The sequence below is a fragment of the Aristolochia californica genome, unplaced genomic scaffold (assembly GCF_029961685.1).
Source record: "Aristolochia californica isolate CCGP_79_NKW_82.1479 unplaced genomic scaffold, dmAriCali1.0.hap1 SCAF_5, whole genome shotgun sequence".
In the NCBI taxonomy this organism is placed as follows: Eukaryota; Viridiplantae; Streptophyta; class Magnoliopsida; order Piperales; family Aristolochiaceae; genus Aristolochia; species Aristolochia californica.
Window position 1 is genome coordinate 7,822,794 of NW_027182214.1, and position 22,112 is coordinate 7,844,905.

Sequence of the window (22,112 nt, forward strand, 5' to 3'; positions counted from 1 at the left end):
TATTCAAACTAGAACTCCTAGAAGACTAATTGAAGTAGAACTAGGAGTTCTTTATTATCCACCTGAATATAAGGGAAAAGCTAGCTTGTGGCCTTATCCTAATGGGTCCCTCATGATTCTCCTATGCACCTTGATAATTGTGCCAGCTCGTGAGATCTTGTGGGCCCCACTTGATCTTCAAGTCTTCTAAATCAACTCAGCTTGTGCTTCTTGATTCCTTTACTCGAGCTTGCTTTGGGAGAGGACTCTTCTTGGTGTCCCAAGTCCTCTAGGATTCTTCTTGATGACCTACATCCTCATGGTGGGTCCCACCAACTCAAGCACCATGGTGGGTCCCACATTGTAACACTCCCCCTCAAGATGGGCGTGAGAAGACGTCATAAACACCCAGCTTGCTGCATATGGTAGACATGATCTTGTGAGTGACTAGTTTTGTGAGGATGTCTGCAACTTGATGTTGTGATGGGCTTCAGGGATAAGAGACCATTTTGGAATTTTTTTCGTATAAAGTGGCATTCAACTTCAATGTGCTTTGTCCTCTCATGGAAGACTGGATTCGATGCAGTATGTATTGTTGTTTGGTTGTCACAATATAGATCCATTGGAACTTCTTTATAAAATCCCAATTCAGTGAGAAGGGACCTTATCCATAAAGGTTCACTTACAGTATGTGCCATGACTCTGTATTCTGCTTCTACACTGGTCTGTGCTACCACATTCTGTTTTTTGATTTTCCATGTAACCAGATTTCCTCCAACCATCGTGTAAAATCCAAAAATAGATTTTCTATCATCTGGGGGATCCAGCCCAGTCTGCATCCGCGAATCCCTCAATGTTGAAGTGTCCATGTTTTTTTATAGAGGAGCCCCTTTCAGATAACGTAGTATCCTCTCAAGTGCTTGCCAATGACTAAATTATGGCTTGTGCATGTACTGATTTACCATACTTACTGTATATGAAATATCTGGCCTCGTTACACATAGGTAAATAAGACGCCCTACTAACCTTTGATATTTGCCAATATCCATGTCTTCTCCAATGCCTCCACATAACTTTGTATTTGCATCCATAGGAGTGTCTACCAGTTTGCATCCCAACATACCTTTTTCTTCTGGTAGATCAAGGGCATATTTTCTTTGGGATAGAATAATCCTTTGTCTTGAATTCAGCACATATTTTTTATTTTATTTTTTGAATGCCCTCAGAGTCACTTTTAGTTAAAATGATATCATCAACATAAACAGCTAGAATCACCTTACCTCTTGTTGTGTTCTCAATAAATTCTGAGTGGTCTGCAGAGCATCTGTAAAAACCTGCCCGTAGGATGGCTTGACTAAAATTTTCAAACCATGCCCGTGGGGATTGCTTTAGCCCATATAGTTATTTTTTAAGGCGACATACGGACTCCCCCTCAACCACATATCCAGGTGGTTGTTGCATATAAATTTCTTCTTTTATATCACCATTGAGAAAGGCGTTTTTGACATCCAGTTGATATATTGGCCATGATGAATTAGCTGCCAATGATAATAATATACTTACTGAGGTCATTTTTTCCACTGGAGAGAATGTCTCATCATAATCAATGTCATAGCATTGAGTGTATCCTTTAGCAACCAATCGAGTTTTCAGTCGTGCAATAATCTCATCCGGATTATGTTTAATTCTATAAACCTACTTGCAACCAACGGGTTTTTGTCTGTAGGTAGAGGAACCAGTGACCATGTATGAAGAAAGAAACTGACAACATAGAGGTGAGAGGCGATGATGAGACACAAAATTGGAGATAAGATGAGAAGTAGAAGGTTGAGGGCATGAACGAGGTTTTTTTCTTATAGCAATAGGACGAGTATCAAATTGAGGACCAAAAACCACTGGTGATGAAGGACTTACCTTTGGTGTATCTGACAACTCGGCAGGTGTGGTATCGGCCACTGTCTCTTGGGGCTGAACAATCTCTATATCACGAGGCACAACCGGTCGAGGAGAACTTGGTACTGATGACATACCAGGTGGAGAGCTATTAGAATAATATGAGGAGTCTTCAAAGAATTTTACATCCCTGGACACAAATAAACGTTGCGAAGAGGGACTATAACAAACATAACCCTTTTGTGTTCGAGAGTATCCCAAAAAGATACACTTTATAGATTTAGGGTCAAGTTTGCTGTGTCTAGGTAAAGTATTATGAACAAAACATTGATAACCGAAAACTTTCAATGGTAATGCAAATGGATCATCATGTGGTAGAAGTTTAGAGTAGGGGGATTTATTCCCTAGAATAGTAGACGGTAGATGATTTAAAAGAAAACATGTTGTAAGGACAACATGGGGCCAATAAAAATATGGAACTTTCATGGCATATAAAAGACCTCGAGCTACCTCAAGAATATGATGATTTTTCTGTTTGGCTACACCATTTTGTTGAGGAGTGTAGGCACATGATGTCTGATGGATAATGTCATTCTCTTGACAAAAGGAGTCAAGGTCTTTTGAAATATACTATTTGGCATTATCAGACCGGAGGATTTTTATCTTCTAAACAAATTGTGTGAGTACCATCGCATAAAAAGATTTAAAAATAAACGGTATCTCATAATGCTCTTTGAAAATAAACAACCAAGTTGTGTGAGTGAATCATCAATAAAAGTGATAAAATATTTGGCTTAAGAAATATTAGAGACACTCCAAGGTCCCCAAACATCAGTATGAATCAATGAAAGAGGAATGTTACTTTTGACGTCTGGACGAGGAGCGTATGTACTCCTTTGATGTTTACTTAACTGACATACCTCACAACAGAATTCTGACCTTATCTTAAGAGATGGAAACATATGATGAAGAGATTGTATGGAAGGATATCCCAACTGATTGTGCCATAATCGTGTATCATTATCAGTAGTAGACACCATATTGACTTTGGCACATCCAAGTAGTAGAGCCCCCCTTGTTCATGGCCTCCACCAATCACCTACTTCATTATAAATCCTGAAAAACACATGAAGTAGGTGTGAAGGTAATCGAGCAATTAAAATATTTTTTAAGCTAACACACAGAGAGCAAGTTTAAAGGAAAGGAAAGAACAAAAAGAATATCATTGAGCAGAAGTGATGGGGTGACAGAGGTTGAACATTTTCCTTGGACTTTGGTTTGAGAACCATCTGTTATGGTAACAAACTTGTGTGAAAGACTCAGAGAAAAAGAATGTAATAAAGTTTCGTTATCTGTAAGATGCTTGGAATTTCTTAAATCAATTATCCAGGATGAAGAGGAGGCAGATAGCATACCTGAAGCAGTAGTGGCAGAGAGGCTAGGAGAAGACCCTAGCATGGTCTTTATCTTCTGAAATAATACATAGTCTTCATCAGTAATACTTTTTTGTGCAGTTGGGGGTTTGTTTTCTTGTGCATTAATTATGAGGGCTTGATTATCCTTTGTCGATTCTGACTTGTCATTCGCTTTGTAGGATATTTCTTTATTGTGGCCATATCTACCACAGTAAGTGCATGGCCTATAACGGCACTGGTCTATAGTGTGGCCCCGAAATTTATAATGAGTACATTTAATATCATCCGTTCAGCCAACACTATAACCTCTTCTTTTTCTCATATTGTCATCAGCCATGATAGGCTCTTCTTTTTCAAAAAAAAAAAACTTTAAATAATTTCACTAAGTAGTACTTCTTCAATCAACTCGGTACATGTAAATATAGCATCAGTGCTAATTATATTTTTTTTCCAAAAAACCACTCATCAGAGGCTCAATTGCAATCTTCAATATCATGGAAATCAATTGGCATAAATTCGGATTTTTCAATACAATAGAATACCAGCATGACCTTTGATTCTTCCAATTCAAATATATCTTTCAATATAGATCAGATTGACATGAAAAATTTTCCCTCTGAAAGTAGACTTAATAAATTTCATCCAATTATAACATCTCTTCATAAAATATAATTATCATAAGATAAATAATCTGATAGGTTTCGGTCTCTGTCATCTGGCCAAACTAAGTTCTGTTTCTCCTATTTTTCCAGAACGACCATAGACTCTTCCAAGATTAATATCTCATATTAAAAAATCATACCGAGAATTGGTTGAATAGGTCATAAAATAAACTTATAGATCTTTCTTTTTATATATATTTCTTCATATAAAGTCTAGTTTTTGATAGCAAAAAATACTCGAAATTTGAAGATTGTTGCTGTTGCTCGAACCTTTTTTCAATCTGACCTTAGCTCATTCAAATATCAATATCTCTCTGTAGATAACACCAATTGAAACAAATAATTCTTCTTTGGAAAGTAGACTCAAATATATTTCCACCAATATATAATTTTCAACATGAAAAACTTCGTGAGTCTTCCTTCACAAGAGCCTTCTTTGAGTGGTGTTGATCATCACTTTTCTAGAGCAATCTTTTGTCGAGGGATCCTAAATATGTTTCTCTGATACCATGTTGAATTTAGGACCCCTTTTCCATAATCACGAGCAAAATAAAGAAGAAATAAAAAGAGAGAAAATGGGAGAAGAGCTTTCGGGTAGAGCAGAAAAAATTAAAGGGGAAATGATGAGTTGCGCCAAGCAAGGAGAGGGAGAGAGAGAACCAAACTCGGGATTGAATGTGATGCTTGTTTAATTCCTAATTACAGCCTCTCTATTTATAGGAGAGGAGGAGGTAGAGTCCTCATACAAGTTGTCATTCAATCCTAATTACATTCTAACTCTAACTCTTCAATATAAGTAAGTCTATTCAAACTAGAACTCCTAGAAGACTAATTGGAGTAGAACTAGGAGTTCTTTATTATCCACGTGAATATAAGGGTAAACCAGCTCGTGGCCTTATCCTAGTGGCCCCCTCATGATTCTCTTGTGCACCTTGATAATTGTGCTAGCTTGTGAGATCTTGTGGGCCCCACTTGATCTTCAAGTCTTCTAAATCAACTCAGCTTGTGCTTCTTGATTCCTTTACTCGAGCTTTCTTGGGGAGAGGAATCTTCTTGGTGTCACAAGTCCTCTAGGATTCTTCTTGATGACCTACGTCCTCATGGTGGGTCCCACCGGATCGAGCACCATGGTGGGCCGCACATTGTAACATGGTTCAACTTATGTTAATAAAAATCCTTTTTGTGATTCTTTTATTTGGTATTATCATTATGTAGGTGGTACGTATGGGAATAATTCAGGATTTTTTAGAGGCCACTCCAACTAGATCTCACATTGTTGGATTTATGTGTGTAAGCAATTTAGTTTCTTTGTACTCACATTGAATTGTGATAGACTATAATCAGTTGGGGGCCAGAGTGCATGATTGTTCTTGTCACTTTTGTATGGATTGTCTTTCTAATTCTGGCCTTTGCCATGGCAGGTCACATAACTCAATAATTTAATTTTTTGGGAGAGGAAATCGAACGAAGCAATCTCGCCTAGGATCTCCCCTCTTGCGGTGTTTTTTGTTTGGAATTGCTGATGAACCTGGGGTGGTTTCTTTTTTTCATTTCTATCTTCCATAAATGGTGTAAATGTTAAATAATTATAAGAAGCTAGAATCTTCCCTGTCGAAATGGTGTTCCTTCCCTAGGTGGTCTGGTGAAGCAAGAGAATCACCGATAACATCAGTTAATTCTGTTGTAGTGGTCATTCTGTTATGGGAGTGTTTGATAAGGGGCTCATTTGCTATGGCATGATCAAAGTGAAACTGAAAAGTTTATCAAACTTTTCTTTTGTTTATTATGTATTCTTTGATGTGATTGAAATTATTTATTTCTTGTTTGTTTTTGTACTTGGTCCAATTGAAAGCTTGCTTGTTTATCATGTCGGTAGTGGTTGTCCGCAAGTGCATTGATTGCATCTTGCAGTTTAAGGTACGAAGAGGAAGAGAAAACCTAAAGGTTCTTATTTATTTATCCCTTGTTTCTTTGTGATCTTCCCTTGATTTATGTCTAGTAGGCATGTTTTGCTGTTTAATAACTTATGATACTAATATAGGAACTTGAGCTTGCATCTATATGAAAAGAAAGGAAAACATAAAAAAAAAGTTTTGTTTGCTCTTCATTTCCTATTTTTGCTCTTGCCCTAGCCTCTATTTTCATTTGATCTTCCCATCTATTCAATGTTTTTATCTAGTAAAAAGAAATTTACAAACTATTTGTTCAACTTTTGTTTATAAAAAATTCGCGTAGTGATTCTTTTATTTGGTATTGTCATTAAATAGGTGGTACCTATTGGATTAATTTAGGATTAGCCGGAGGCTAGTTCCTACAACAATATCTCTGTTTGTTGGATGTCTATGGGTATGCAATCTAGTTTCCTGGACGCACAAAGAATTGGAATGGACTATAGATAGTTCGGGGCAAGAGTACAAGATTATTCTTATCATTTTTGTATGGATTTTCTTTGTAATTCTCTCCTTTGCCATGTTAAGTATGCTTGCTTGGTAGGGTAACCCAACTCAATAAAAAAATTGTGAGAGGAGATCGCAAGAGGTTTTTTCGCCCGGGTTCTCCTTTCTTGTGGTGTCTTGTGTTTGGAATGGTTGATGATCCTGGGGATGTTGCTTTTTTATTTCATTTGTATCTTCCAAAGATGGTGTAAATGTTAAAAAAATTATAAGCAGTAGGAAGCGTCCCTGTCGAAATGGTGTTCCTTCCCTACTTGGTTTGGTGAAGCAAGAGAATCACCATTGACATCAGTTAATTCTGATGAAGTGGTCATTCTGTTATTGGAGTGTTTGATCAGAGGCTCATTTGCTATGGCATGATAAAAGGTAAAACTGAAAAGCTTATCAAACTTTTCTTTTGCTAATTATGTGTTCTTTGATGTGATTCAAATTATTTATTTCTTCTTTTTGTTTGGGTTTTTTTGTTTGTTTAGTTGAAAGATTGCTTGTTTATCATGTCGATAGTGGGGGTCCGTAAATACATTGTTTGCCTCCTACAGTTTACAATATGAAAATGAAGAGAAAACATAAATGTTCTTATTTGTTATCCTTTGTTTCTTTGTGATCTTCCCTTGATTTATGTCTAGTAGGCATGTTTTACTATTTGATAGTTGATACTGATAAAGGTACTTGAGCAGGCAACAAAATAAAAAAAAGGAAAACAAAAAAAAATATTTTTTGTTTGTTCTTCATTTCCTATTTTTGGACTTGCCCTTACCTCTAATTTCATTTGATCTTCCCATCTATTCAACGTTTTATCTAATAAAATTTTTTATAGACTATTGGTTCAGCTTTTGTTTATAAAAAAAGTTATTTTGTGATTCTTTTTATTTGGTACAATCATTATGTATGTGGTACCTATGGGAATAATTCAGGATTTTTTAGGGCCCACTCCTATAGCTACATCTCTATTTTTTGGATGTCTGTGTTAAGCAATTTAGTTTCTTGTATGCACAAAAAATTGGGATAGACTATAGGCAGTTGGGGGAAAAAGTTCAAGATTGTTCTTGTCACTTTTGTATGGATTGTCTTTGTAATTCTGGCCTTTGCCATGTCAGGTGCACTTGCTTGGCAGGTCACACAATTCAATCAACTTTTATTTTTTGTTGGGACAGGCGATTGCACGAGGCAGTCTCACCCGGGTTCTCCTTTCTTGTGGTGTCTTGTGTATTGAATGACTGATGATCCAAGGGAGGTTTCTTTTTTTTCATTTGTATCTTCTATAAATGGTGTAAATGTTAAAGAATTATTAGCAGTAGGAAGCGTCCCTCTTGAAATGGTTTTCTTTCCCTAGGTAGCCTAGTGAAGCAAAAGAATCACCAATGGCATCAGTTAATTATGCTAAAGTGGTCGTTCTGTTATTGGAGTGTTTGATCAGAGGCTCCTTTGCCAAGGCATGATCAAAGGTGAAACTAAAAAGCCTAACAAACTTTTCTTTTGTTTATTATGTATTCTTTGATGTATTTAAAATTATTTATTTGATGTTTGTTTTTGTAGTTTGTCCGGTTGATTGCATGCTTGTTTATCATGTCGATAGTGGGGGTCCACAAGTACATTGATTGCTCCAATAGTTTAAGGAATGAAGAGGTAGAAAAACTATAAATGTTCATTTTTTTTTTCCATTGTTTCTTTATGATCTTACCTTGATTTATGTCTAGACTGTTTAATAGTTGATAATCCTGATAGAGGTTATTGAGCATGCAACGATATGAAAGGAAAGGAAAACTGAAAAAAAAATTGGTTTGTTCTTTATTTTCTGTTTTTGCTCTTTCCTTGGCCTCTATTTTAATTTGATCTTCCCATATATTTAATGCTTTTATTTGGTAAAAAGAATTTTACAAACTATTGGTTTAGCATTTGTTTACAGGAAATCATCTTTGTGATTTTTTTTTATTTGGTATTGTCAACACAAAGATGGAACCTATGGGGATAATTTAGGATTTCTCGGAGGCCACTCTTACAGCCACATCTCAGTTTGTTAGATGTTTGTGTGTATGCAATTGAATTTCTTGTACGTACAAAGTATTGGGATGGACTATAAGAAGTTGGGGGTAGGAGTACAAGATTATTCTTGTTCCTTTTGTATGGATTGTCTTTGTAATTTTGGCCTTGGCCATATCAAGTGCGCTTCCTTGGCAGGTCACACAACTAATTAAAGTTTTATTTTTTTTGTGAGAGGAGATCATACGAGGTTTTTTCGCCCGAGTTTTCCTCTCATGTGGTGTCTTGTGTCTAGAATGGCTGATAATCCTAGAGAGATTTCTTTGTTTCGTCTGTATCTTCCATATATGGTGTAAATATTAAAGAATTTTAAGCAGCAGAAAGCGTCCTTGTCAAATGGTGTACCTTCCCTAGTGGCATGGTGAAGCAAGAGCATCACCAATGATATCATATAATTTTGCTGAAGTGGTCATTCTGATATTGGAGTGTTTGATCAGAGGCTCATTTACTATGGCATGATCAAAAGTAAAACTTAATTTTTTTTCTTTTTTTATTATGTATTCATTGTTGCAATTCAAATTATTAATTTATTCTTTTTGATTGTTTATCATGTCAATAGTGGGGGTCCGCAAGTACATTGACTGCCTCTTGCAGTTTAAGGTATGAAGAGGAAGAGAAAACATAAATGTTATTATTTTTTATACCTTGTTTCTATGTGATATTCCCTTGATTTATGTCTAGTAGGCATGTTGTACTATTTAATATTTGATAATCTTGATAGAGGAACTTGAGCATGCAGCAATATGAAAAAAAATGGAAAATAAAAAAAAAATTGTTTGTTCTTCATTTCCTTCTTTGGGTCTTTCCCTCACCTCTCTTTTCATTTGGTCTTCCCATCTATTCAATGTTTTTATCTAATAAAAAGAATTTTATAGTTTATTGGTTCAATTTTTGGTTATAAAAAATCCTCTTTGTGATTCTTTTATTTGGTATTGTCATTATGTAGGTGGTACCTATGGGAATAATTCAGGATTTGCCGAAGGCCACTCCTACAACCACATCTCAGTTGTTTAGATGTTTGCGTGTATGCAATTTAATTTCCTGTATGCACAAAGTACTGGGATATACTCTAGGAAGTTGGGGGCAGGAGTGCAAGATTATTCTTGTCACTTTTGTATGGATTGTCTTCGTAATTCTGACCTTTGCCATTTCAGATGCGCTTGCTTGGCACATCACACAACTTAATAAATTTTTTTTTTTTTTGTGAGAGATCGCACGAGGTTTTTCTGCCTGGGTTCTTATCTCTTGTGGTGTCTTGTGTCTGGAATGGTTGATGATCCTGTGGAGGTTTCTTTTTTTCATTTGTATCTTCCATAGATGGTGTAAATGTTAAAGAATTATAAGTTGTAGGATGCATCCCCGCCGAAATGGTGTTCCTTCCCTAGGTAGCCAAGTGAAGCAAGAGAATCCCCAATGACATCAGTTAATTTTGCTGAAGTGGTTGTTCTATTATTGGAGTGTTTGATCAGAGGCTCATTTTCTATTGCATGATCAAAGGTGAAATTGAAAATCTTATCAAACTTTTATTTTATTTATTATGTATTCTTTGATTTTTTTTTATTTTTTTTATTTTTTTTGTAGTTTGTCTGGTTGAAAACTTGCTTGTTTATCATGTCAACAGTGGGGGCCCGCATGTACATTGATCGACTCCTGCAATTTAAGGTATGACGAGGAAGAGAAAACATAAATGTTCTTATTTATTTATCACTTGTTTCTTTGTGTTTTCCCATGATTTATGTCCAGTAGGCAGGTTTTACTATTTAATAATTGATAATCCTGATAGAAGTACTTGAACTTGCAACAATATGAAAAGAAAGCAAAACAAATAAATTGTTTTGTTTGTTTTTCATTTCCTATTTTTTACTCTTGCCCTAGCCTCTATTTTCATTTGATCTTTCTATCTATTCAATGTTTTTATCTAATAAAAATTATTTTTCAAACTATTGGTTTTGCATTTGTTTATAGAAAATCCTCTTTGTGATTTTTTTATTTGATATTGTCATCACGTAGATGAAACTAGGGGTGCCATTGAACCGAGCCGGTTCACTAACAGTTCGAGTTCAGCTCAGTCCCCATTCGATTCAGATCGATCAATCCCGAACTCGAGCCGAATTTGAGTTCTGGGTTGCATTCGTTTAGTTACACGAGCCAAGCTCAACCAAGACTCGGTTCGAGTCACGAGCTCGCAAACCGACTCAGTAACTTGAACAATTTTGGGCTTTCTAGATCTTCACTCCTCTTCTTTGGGAAAATCAGAATATCAGAGATGGAAAGGAAAAATCGCCGCTCTCGCATCTCAATCTCTTCTCCTCTCATGTCCACTCTCCATTACTTCACTGATCTCATCTTCTCTAACAAAATGAGAGAGTTAGAAAACTCTCGGACCTGGAGGGATACCCTATTTCAACAGTGCCCTATTTTTTCAATAGCCTCTTCAATCCACCAATAGCACTTCCTAGGGATGACGTCCTCTTGTCTCCATTTGGGATCCTCAATCTTCTGGGAATAAATGATGGCTCTATTGTACGGTTTCTATCATCGGTTCTACATACCCTTTATATGGAGTTTTCGATAAAATTATTTCCCTTTCAACTCTTATTTCACCTGCATGAGCAAGGTTCATTAAGCTTCAAACCCTAATGTGAGGGTATGATTCTTTCATTTTGTGAAGTTTAGTTAAGTTTAGATTTCTTTTGGTTCTAAATTTTTATATTTGTTTTTAATAATATTTTTTTCTGGCTACAAGATCGAAGCACATTTTGAAGCTTTATCTAAGGTGCTGGAAACACTTTAACAAATCTCAACCTTGTGTCTATAATTAATTTCTGTTTTTTAATTTAAGGATTTGAGGATTTGATGCATAGCCTTTCGGTTATTGTTTGTTTGCAAATTTCTGAATATCTTTTGATGATTTGGTTGTGTTGTGATGTATTTTCTTTCTATTCGATGAAGTTTTATCATCCAAGAAATTTTCGCTCTATTGATTTTTTTTTGTTCTGTACTTCCTTGATTGAGAAAATATATTAATGTTCTAACAATTCATACTTGTTCATGTGGAATTTATTGAATTTTAAGTTGAACAATGTGATTGTTATTCTGAAGCTAATTTTGAAAGTTATATTTCTTTCATCTTGTAGGCTATTATCTCAGAGCTCTCAAAACTGGTGTCTTTGGAAGTGCCAAATGATGATCGAGTATTATTTCATTGAACAATTTTCGTATCAGTGTGAAATAATTTTGAAAACTATTCTGCGCTCTAATCATCTCAGTTTATTGGAAGTGTCTACCCAGATTTTTATCAATATATAAACATTGTCGTAAATTTTATATTCTTATATAAATAGTGTACTATAATATGCCTATGCAGCGGATTAGGTTATTTGTTAATGAAAATGTGATCTTCATGTTGTTGGAAAGTTAATGTCCATCAAGAATGATTCAGATTGGTCGCCTTATTTACAGATGTTTATACATACACTGCATTCTTTAACTTTTATATAGTAGACAAAGGAAATCAGCAATAGCGTAATGGAAGTATTTCGATAGCAGACACCCTTGCATGGTGGAAGGAGCACAACAGCCAACTAGACAGCTCTAATAATGACAAAAACATCCAGAGAGTTCCTGCAAAGGATTCGAAGAAGGGTTGCATGTGTAGTAAAGGAGGACCAGAGAACTCTTCAGTGCAGTTACAGAGGCGTAAGGAAGAGGACGTGGGGCAAGTGGGTAGCTGAAATTCGTGTCTGGTTGGGCACTTTTGCCACTACCACAGAGGCTGCGCTTGCATATGATGAAGCTGCAAGGGCTACGTATGGCACTGCTGCCCGTCTTAATCTCCCCCATATAGATTCATCAGCTTCAATGTCATTTACTGCAGCATCAGATTCAACTACGACAACAAGTGTTTCTGACAACTCGGATGTTGCAGAAGAGTCTGAAGATATCCCAAAGAAATAATGTGACGACAAAGTGTTGACATGTAGCAAGGCAGTTAAAATGAGGTGCCTGAGGATGCTATGGTCACCTCCCAAAAATCTGGATTTTGCAATGGACGAGATGTTTGATGAATTGATGTTAATGAGCTACTTAGAATGATGGACAGTGGTGAGGGAAATGAACCATGAACCCGGGTTGAGCCTGGCAGTTATTGGTTGCATCCAGGTAGTGGTTAGCTGCCATGGGTGTCACCATCCACCCTCTCGTTTCAGATGGAGAACCCGGATGCCAAATTGATGGGCAGTCTGCAGCATATGGACCAGGCTCCGGTGTGCGTTTATGGTTATGATTTTCTCACACCGATGCAGGAGAATGAGTCGATGTTGAATTACGGGTTAGGTGGAGACCAACCATTGCTTGATAGACTTCAATGATATGCAATTTGAAGACTATGGGACAACAACTGATGGATTATGGTTCTTGTGGGCAGTATGATTTTTTTATTTTTTTAGGATATCTTTTGATCTGTTATAGTTTTTGAGTTGGCCACAACAAATTCTTCATGAAGTTTTAGAGATAGAGATTCTGCTTGCAGGATTACTATACTACAAAATCATAAGGGGAGGAAGTTGAATGTGTCGTCTTCTTCGAGTTTGGCATCTAAGAAGTTTTTTAAGTGTTGAATTTTTGTTACATTCTTTATTATTATAGTGAGGGTCGTTGTACAAAAATGTAAATACCAGGCAGGTTTGAAGGTTTTTGACCATCTATGGGGGGTAGACACTAAAGATATGTTTCTCTCTGTGGGAGTGTTAAGGCATTGCTAAGTGGTCATGTTCATACTAATCAACATGATTGACAATAGACCTAATTTTATACAGGGTTTATGTAGAGAGGACATGCCCAATTTTATCTAAAGAGGTCATGTCAAATTTTATGTAGAGGTCATGCCCAATTTTATATATAAGTTATGTCCAATTTTATGTAGAGGTCATGTCCAATTTTAAGTAAAATTTATGCATAATTTTATATAGAGTTTATTTGAAATGTATTTTATGCAAAGTTTTAAATATAGGTTGGAGCTCGAACTCAAACTCGGTTAAAATTATTGGGCTCGAGCTCGATTATAATTTTAGGCTCGAGGCTGGGCTCGGCTCGAGTTCTAGTTCAAAATATTTAAATCAAGCCCAACTCGAACATAGGCAAGTTCGAGCTCGACTTGACTCGAAGCCACCCCTAGGTGGAACAAATGAGAATAATTCTTGGAGGCCACTCCTATAGCCACATCTCAATTTGTTACATGTATGTGTGTATGTAATTTAATTTCTTGTACACACAAAGTATTGGGAGGGACTATAGGCAGTTGGGGGTAGGAGTGCAAGATTATTTTTGTCACTTTTGTATGGATTGTCTTTGTAATTCTGGTCTTTGCCATGTCAAGTGTGCTTGCTTGGCAAGTCACACAACTCAATAAATTTTTATTTTTTGTTGGGAGAAGAGATCGCACAAGGCAATCTTGCTCGAGTTCTTCTCTCATGTGGTGTCTTGTGTCTAGAATGGCGGATGATCCTGGGGAGGTTTCTTTTTTTCATTTGTATCTTCCATAAATGGTGTAAATATTAAAGAATTGTAAGCAACAAAAAGTGTCCCTATCGAACTAATGTTCCATCCCTAGGTGGCCTGGTGAAGCAAGAGAATCACTAATGACATAGTTAATTATGTTGAAGTGATCGTTCTGTTATTGGAATGTTTGATCAAAGGTGAAACTGAAAAGCTTATCAAACTTTTCTTTTGCTTAATATGTATTCTTTGATGTGATTGAAATTATTTATTTCCTATTTGTTTTTTTCGTTTGTCCAGTTGAAAGCTTTCTTGTTTATCATGTCGATAATGGGGGTCCGCAAGTACATTGATTAGCTCCTGTAGTTTAAGGTATAAAGAAAAAGAGAAAACATAAATGTTCTTATTTATTTATGCCTTATTTCTTTGTGATGTTCCCTTGATTTATGTCTAGCAGGCATGTTTTACTGTTTGATAGTTGATAATCCTGATAGAGGTACTTGAGCTTGCAACGGTTTGATAAGAAAGGAAAACAAGAAAATTGATTTGTTTGTTCTTCATTTTGCCTTGGCCTCTATTTTCATTTGATCTTCCAATTATTCAATGTTTTTATCTACTAAATTTTTTTTTACAAACTATTGGTTTAGCATTTGTTTATAGAAAATCCTCTTTGTGATTTTTGTATTTGGTATATTCATCATGTATATGGAACCTACGGGGATAATTCAAGACTTCCCGAGGGGCACTCCTATAGTCACATCTCAGTTTGATAGATGTTTGTGTATGTAATTTAATTTCTTATATGCATAAAGTATTGGGATAGACTATAGGCTTTGGGGGCAGAAGTGCAAGATTATTCTTGTCACTTTTGTATGGGTTGTCTTTGTAATTCTGCCCTTTGCCATGTCAGGTGCGCTTGCTTGTAAGAGGAGATCGCACGAGGTTTTTTCACCCAAGTTCTTCTCTCTTGTAGTGTCTTGTGTCTAGAATGGTTGATGATCCTGGGGAGGTTTCTTTTTTTCATTTGTATCTGCCATAGATAGTAAACATGAAAGAATTATAAGTAGCATGAAGCGTCCCTATCTAAATGGTGTTCCTTCCCTAGGTGGCCTGGTGAAACAAGAGAATCCCCAATGACATCAATGAATACTACTGAAGTGGTCGTTCTGATATTAGAGTGTTTGATCATAGGCTCATTTTCTATGGCATGCCCATATACTGATAAAATTCCACAACTCTTTCATCACATCCTTGCATTCATATAGGCAAAACTCTTTCAATCATTTCACATTGTGCCATAAAAGAGGAGGAAACTTGAATCTCTCAAGGAGAAAGATCTCCCCAAGTAAGATAGTATTTTTCCTTTCTTTTTACTTAAATTTGTGAAAGGTTCATCTAGAACATATATAATCTAAATAGAAAGTGTTAACTAGAACTAAAATCTAGCAATAATCTCTTGGGGAGATTGGAGTTTTAAAAAGTGTGTATTGAGCTACACATAGCTTAAAGAAAGCCGGAATCTTTTTATGTAATTCCAATTATTCGAGCTTTTTAAATAGTGAAATTTCTCAAACAAGGGTTCTTGGGCAGTGAATACCACTAGGCGAACATAAATAACAAAAATTCTCTTTGTCTCCTATGGTGTTACATGTTTTGGTTTACTTTGAATTGATTTTATGCATGATTTTTAATTACACAAACAACATGATTTTAATTTCATAATTTCAATTCACCCCCATCTTGAGAAGCCACCTGGGCCAACATTAGTATACAAAGATTAAAAGAAAGAAAGATGAGGTGGTTGAACCACGCTCAACCCTTATAAATAATGATTTCATTTGCCATTTGGGGGGAGCCGAACAAGAGTTTAAGAGTCGAGAGACAGAAGAAGTGTTGAATAGTAGATATGAAAAAGTCTTACATGACTCTCACAGTTAGAAGTCTCACAAAGCCAGAATTAATATGGTAGAGTCTCACAAGAAGAGGTCTAACAGAAGAGTTTCAGTTAAAGGTGTTTTAGTTATGTTAGTCTTCTATTAAAGTTCAGTTGTTTAATTGTTCTAGGACTTATCTTTAAGCATTTGACTTTGGGTGTAATTGGACAATGGGTGGTTTAGTTGTAATTGGATTATACTTGTTTCATTTATTATAAATAGAGGCTCATTGTACTCAAATTACAACAAATTAATGAAGTTTTTCTCTTTTCTAGAAATTCAACAAAGGATCAAAGCGGGTTCTGCGAATTGACTCGGTCAACCCACAGAGATAATGTGAACCTTTTCTGATTTATAATCTCTAGCAGTTTAGGTTCGTAATCTATATTTTTTCTTTCTTTCTTGTCCCAATACCCATTATTTTCAAGGAATTTGCACCTCTATTCTCAACTCCTCATATAGTAAAATATATATTGATGGAAATATCTTGACTCTAATTTCCAACTCAAAAATAATTTTGTCAATCAATGTTTTCTAAAAAGATAAATCGATATTTCAAGTAACAAAGTCAGACCGCAAGAGAGGTTCGAGCAGTAACAAAAAACTTCAACTTTCGAGCCATTTTATTCTATCAATAATGAGACTTTATGGATATTTATATTCCAAAAGAAATATTTTTAAGTCTATTTTCTACCTTATCAAACTAATTTTCGGGAGTTTGAAATCTATTAGATTCATTCTCTCAAAAGAAGTATATTCACATAAGGAGAAAATTCATGTCAATTTGATTTATATTTAAGGAGATATTCGCATTGAAGTCAACAAAGGTCAAGGTACAAAATGAAGCAAATCAAGAGGTCTTAAAATATTTAAGAACGAAGATTTTTATGTCAAATTAAGTATCAATTTAAAGCTATTTAAGTCAACAAAGGTCAAGGTACAAAATGAAGCAAATCAAGAGGTCTTAAAATATTCAAGAACGAAGATTTTTATGTCAAATTAAGTATCAATTTAAAGCTATTTAAGTCTAGTTTCTTAAGCAACAAACCTTTTGTGATTCTGATCTATATTTTTGGAGATATCAATATTAGAAGTATTAAAGGTCAGTTCAGCTGAAAATCTCTCATCGATGTGAACTGAGTTTCCTTTTCTCGAAAAATCTAATTTTTTTATCCAAATCTCTCATCTAATCAAAGAGTTTTGGTCAGACTTAATCACTCCATGATGTGCTCATTCAAAATATGCAATATCTTGTTTCGATGTTGCTTTCAAGTTTTGCGTTTTTGTTACTTGGTTATGTATCTTCCGCATAGTTAACTTCGAAAAGTTGTGGTCACCCCCAAAAAAATTATACTATCAAATTTATTAATTTCTACTGTTATAGTTTCCCCTAAAAAAAAAGGGTCACTTTGGAAGTATGAGTATTGTATAATTGCATCTTTCAGGTTAAAGTTGTTTTCCTCTAGTATTTATTCTGTTTATCTTCTTATGTTTTCATCACTTTAGAGCAAATCCTAGACCCACTATGTAAAAATTATAGGAGAATGTCCAACATCCAACTTGAGTCAAATCTTTTGTTCTTCACCCAAGAAGTGATTTATATATGAACTATTAAAAAAGTGAGTAGTCTCTTTGTTAACCCTAAAGTTGGGTCATCTTTCTGCCTTTAAAATTGAACAAAGTGTGTTTGAGAATATGACCATTTTGATTGGTGTATAGAGCTTTGTTGTAGGCCAAGAGTGATTTTCTTCTCTCACATTGTGTTTTGTCCAAGATGGGTGTCTATGTCCTTTTTTATTCCCAGCTTGAGAAAAAGAAGTACAAGAAAGATGTATTTTGTTCCACATGTTGTGGTAATTTTTATGTGACCAAAATATTCAAAAAAGGGGGAGAATGGATGATGAAAATTCTACATCTATGAAAAAATTTTAGACAATGAAGATTGAAGACCAAGAATCCTTTCATTGTAAGCTTAAATTATAAACTCCAACACGAGGGGGAGTGTTGAAGAGTAGATATGGAAGAATCTTATATGACTCTCATAGTTAGAAGTCTCACAAAGCCAGAATTAATATGGTAATCTTACAAGAGTCTCATAGGAGGAGGTCTTATAGAAGAGTTTCAGTTAAATATGTTTTAGTTATGTTAATCTTCTATTTATGTTCAGTTACTTATCTTTAAATATTTGACTTTAGGTGTAATTGGGACAATGATAGTTTAATTTTAATTAAATTCTACTTGTTTTCTTTATTACAAATAGAGGCTAATTGTACTCAAGTTACAACAAGTCAAAGAAGTTTTTATCTTTTCCAGAAATTCAACAAGAAGGTTGAAAAAGGAATCCTAGAGGTAGGATTGTTAGAGCATTGATACTCTACCACATGTTTTCTTCAGAGTCACAACTAGAAAATTATTTTTTTTTAGTTTATCATTTTGTGTTTTTATTATTTCAGAGGAATGCCTAGACCAATTACTTAAAAAAGATAAGAGTGTTCCCAACATCTAGCTTGAGTTATGACTTTTATTTTTCACCCAAGAGGTGATTTGTGTTTAAACTACCCTAAAAAAGTGAGTAGTCTCTTTGTAAGCCCTAAAGTTGGGCAATTTTTCCGCCTTTAAAATTGAGCGGAGTGTGTTTTAAACTATGACCATTTTAACTGGTGTATGAAGCTTTGTCGTATATCTAGGAGTGATTTTCTACTCCTATATTATGTTTTGTCCAAGTTAGGTCTATATGACCTTTTTATCCCCTACTCGAGGTGGAGAAAAAGAAAAAGTACAAGAAATAGTTATTTGGTTTCACATGTTGTAGTAATTTTTGTGTGATCAAAATATTCAAAAAAAAATGAGAGCACACAAGACGAAGAATTTTGCATCTATAAAGAATTTTTTAAATACAAGAAGATTAAAAACCAAGAAATTTTTTCTTGCAAGTTGAAGTTATAAACTCCAACTTGAGGGAGCGTATTGAAGAGCATGTATGAAAGAGTCGCACATAACTCTCACAACAAGAAGTCTCACATAGTCAAAATTAATATGGTGGAATCTTACAGGAGTCGCACAGGAAGATGTTTCATAGAAGAGTCTCAATTAAAGATGTTTTACCTATATTAGTTTTTATTTATGTCTAATTGTTAAATTCTTGTAAGACTTATCTTTTAAGGTTTAACTTTGGGTATAACTAAAATAATTATGGTTTAATTATAATTCGATTCTACTTATTTTCTCTATTATAAATAGAGGTTTATTGTACTCAAATTACATCAAATTAGTAAAGTTTTTTTTTTTTTTTACAAAAATTCAACATATCACACCGTGTGTTGTAAATGCGTTCTCACTTAAAATTAATTATTCAAAAGTTCTTTCAATGCACACAATTAGTTAAATTATTGGTTATCATCAAAATCCTATGAATGAAACCTTGATACCTACATAACAAACGAGTCTAACTCGAGCTAATTTAATTTAGTTGATTGAAATCTGTCCAATATCTACAGACCAAACCACCTACTTAAATAACCAAGTCAACTCTAACCAAATTGCATGTCAACTTGATCAATCATGGGACCAAAATTAAATGGTTTTAAAGGAAATAAGCTATGTTAACAAAACTGGTCTTCCATGCGCATTAATGTTTTTCAATATGGAAAAAGGACTACAAGGATTCAAGTCTAATTGTACTAAGGTTATCAAACCTAGATCAGATTGACCGACTAAGCACTTTTTTTCTTTTTTGCTAGCTCGAAACAAAAAAATAAACATATATAACAAAAACAAAACAAAAGCCTGCAAACTAACTGACAAGGAGATTAGCGTTGTTGACACAAAATTTGAGGTAACACAATGAAATAGCTTCTTTATAAGATTCCCACCTTCGAAGGAAACATTAGGAAGACTTGAGGAAGACGGACTCGCTGGACTGCAAATTTTGGTTCCTTGAAAGAAGATAGCCCAGAAAATATTTTGGAATAAATAACGCTATGCCAACACAGAGAACCGCCAAGGCTCCAACCCACCAGGCCTTATGTGGGATCCCAAAACTCAGCTCGTCACAAACTGTAGGGCATGGAAAACAAAGTAAATATGAACAAATCATAACTGGTTAAGAAAACGCTAATATCGTTAATGTTCAAAGAGACCATGACAATCCATAAAATTAAGAATAACCATTTGTGCCACAAAACGAACTGTTCCTCCTTCATAGCTATAAAGCTTTTCTATCTTTTACTTTCTGCAGTTTTCAGCGACAGAGTGAAATTTTACCAATACAGCAGATTACAGCAAATATTACTTCAAGAATCCCCGCAGATCAATAAAAAAAAAGACGGCAAGAATGAAACACCAAGGAGTAGAGTAGATTATGCACCTTAAAGAAGAATAAGAAAACCTGCAACAGTTAAGGATATTCGATCCCAAACACTGGAAGTACTGTTCCCATTGTATGTGAAATTAAACCAACTGGATTAGGTGTTTTACTAATAAGACCAACTCAGCAACTCTGGAAAAGGGCCAAAGAGGAAAGTATACTTCTTTTCTGAGTCAAATCTATTACAGAAGATTATATCGGGTGTAAAGCGTGGTGAGGCCCTGAGGCCTCATCCTAAAAAATCCACCATGAGAAAGCCCAAGTATCAAAGGACAAGCCAATTTGAAATTTTCCCTGCAGGAGTGGCACAGGGTGGGTTAAGGCAGGTTTTGGAAAGCTTGAACCCTGCCCTATGATGACACCCAAAAAACCCCATCCATGTCTGGCAATGACATTAGATTTTCAGCCGTCCCTACCGCACTATGCCTGCATGCGTTGCCTTGCCCCACTAAGACATCCCTTTTATTTCCCAGAAAAGATAAAAAAAGACAGATAAAATAAAAATCAAATGGAAGTAGAACGTAGAAGAAGTGGTCACTGAAAGAAAGATATATAAAAGGTGCAATCTACAATTTGACATGTCTCTTAAATTATACTTGATTCTATTTTTTGGTGAAATATTCAATTCCATTTTATATATTGTCTTTCAAAATAAATGTAAAAATCAAGATTTAGGTGAAAGAAGAGAAAATTGAGAGAAAAAGGAGAAAGGAAAATAAAAAATTTCTGAAGAGCCTAAAATGTTTCATTGGGAACTGTGCATGAATTCCCAGACTTCTTAAATAGGTGTTTTGAGTTACAAATTACAAAAATACCCATACACACTTAATAAACCTTAATCTCCTCTAACTACACATCCTATATACATGAAAATTTAACCACAGATATAATTTAACATGCAGAAAAAAATTAAATAAATAAAATTAAACACTGAAGTCGTAAAATAACTAAAATACCCCTAGAGGGTAAAATGACCAAAATACCCCTGGATGTATTTTCTAACACCCCCTCAAGCTAGAGCATATATATTCAAGAGTCCCAGCTTGTTATAGAATGATATAAATTTTTGCTTGCCAAGGGCCTTGGTGAAGACATTACCCAACTGATTTCCAGACCGAACAAATGGAGTTACTACCTCCTTTTTCACCACCGCATCTCAAATGAACTGGCAACCCACTTATATATGTTTAGTCATCTCATAGAAAATTGGGTTACTTTCAATAAAGATCACAGCCTGATTATCACAAAACATGCTCATTAGCTCATCCTGGTTTAAATCCAACTCATGTGAAACTAACCTAACCCACATCAACTCGTTCACTATGTGAGCCATTGCCTTGTATTCAACTCCTGTACTAGACTGGGCTACAACATTCTACTTTTTACTTCGCCTACAAACCAAATTTCCTCCTAGGAAGACACAATATCCAAAGGTTGGCTTTCTGTCCAGTTTGGACCTTACATAGTCTGCATCAAAGAAAGCCTCTATCATCAGATGATTGTTAGGACAAAAGAAAAGAGTTTTTCTTTGTGCTCCTTTCAAATACCTCAAAATTCTTTGTGCAGCTTCTACGTGTACTTTCCGAGGACGTTCCATAAACTGTCTCACTATACTTACTGCAAACGAAATGTCACATCTAGTAACTGTTGCATAAAATAACTTTCCTACTAACCTCTGATATTGTGTTCTGTCAATAAATTCATTACTCTGCTCATCAAAGAGATCATGTCCCACTTCCATTGTGGTATCAGTTGGCCTAGCTCCCAACAACTCATACTTTTGAAGCATATCAGTGACATAGTTATGTTGTATCATCACAATGCTTTCTTTATTTTTCGCCACTTCAATGCCCAAAAAATATTTCAACAATCCC

At 35.1% G+C, this 22,112-nt stretch overlaps 1 protein-coding gene across 2 annotated transcripts in view; it reads right to left on the reverse strand.

Annotated features, from left to right (window-relative positions):
• Nucleotides 1–19,489: 19,489 nt before the first annotated feature.
• LOC137966581 (uncharacterized) overlaps nt 19,490–22,112 on the reverse strand; it is a 31,494-nt gene continuing 28,871 nt past the window's right edge. For both annotated transcript variants that reach the window (XM_068813255.1, XM_068813256.1), the window contains exon 5: nt 19,490–19,928. In XM_068813255.1, coding sequence (XP_068669356.1) covers nt 19,759–19,928 — 170 coding nt within the window. In that variant the 3' untranslated portion in view covers nt 19,490–19,758. The remainder of the gene's footprint in view (nt 19,929–22,112) is intronic.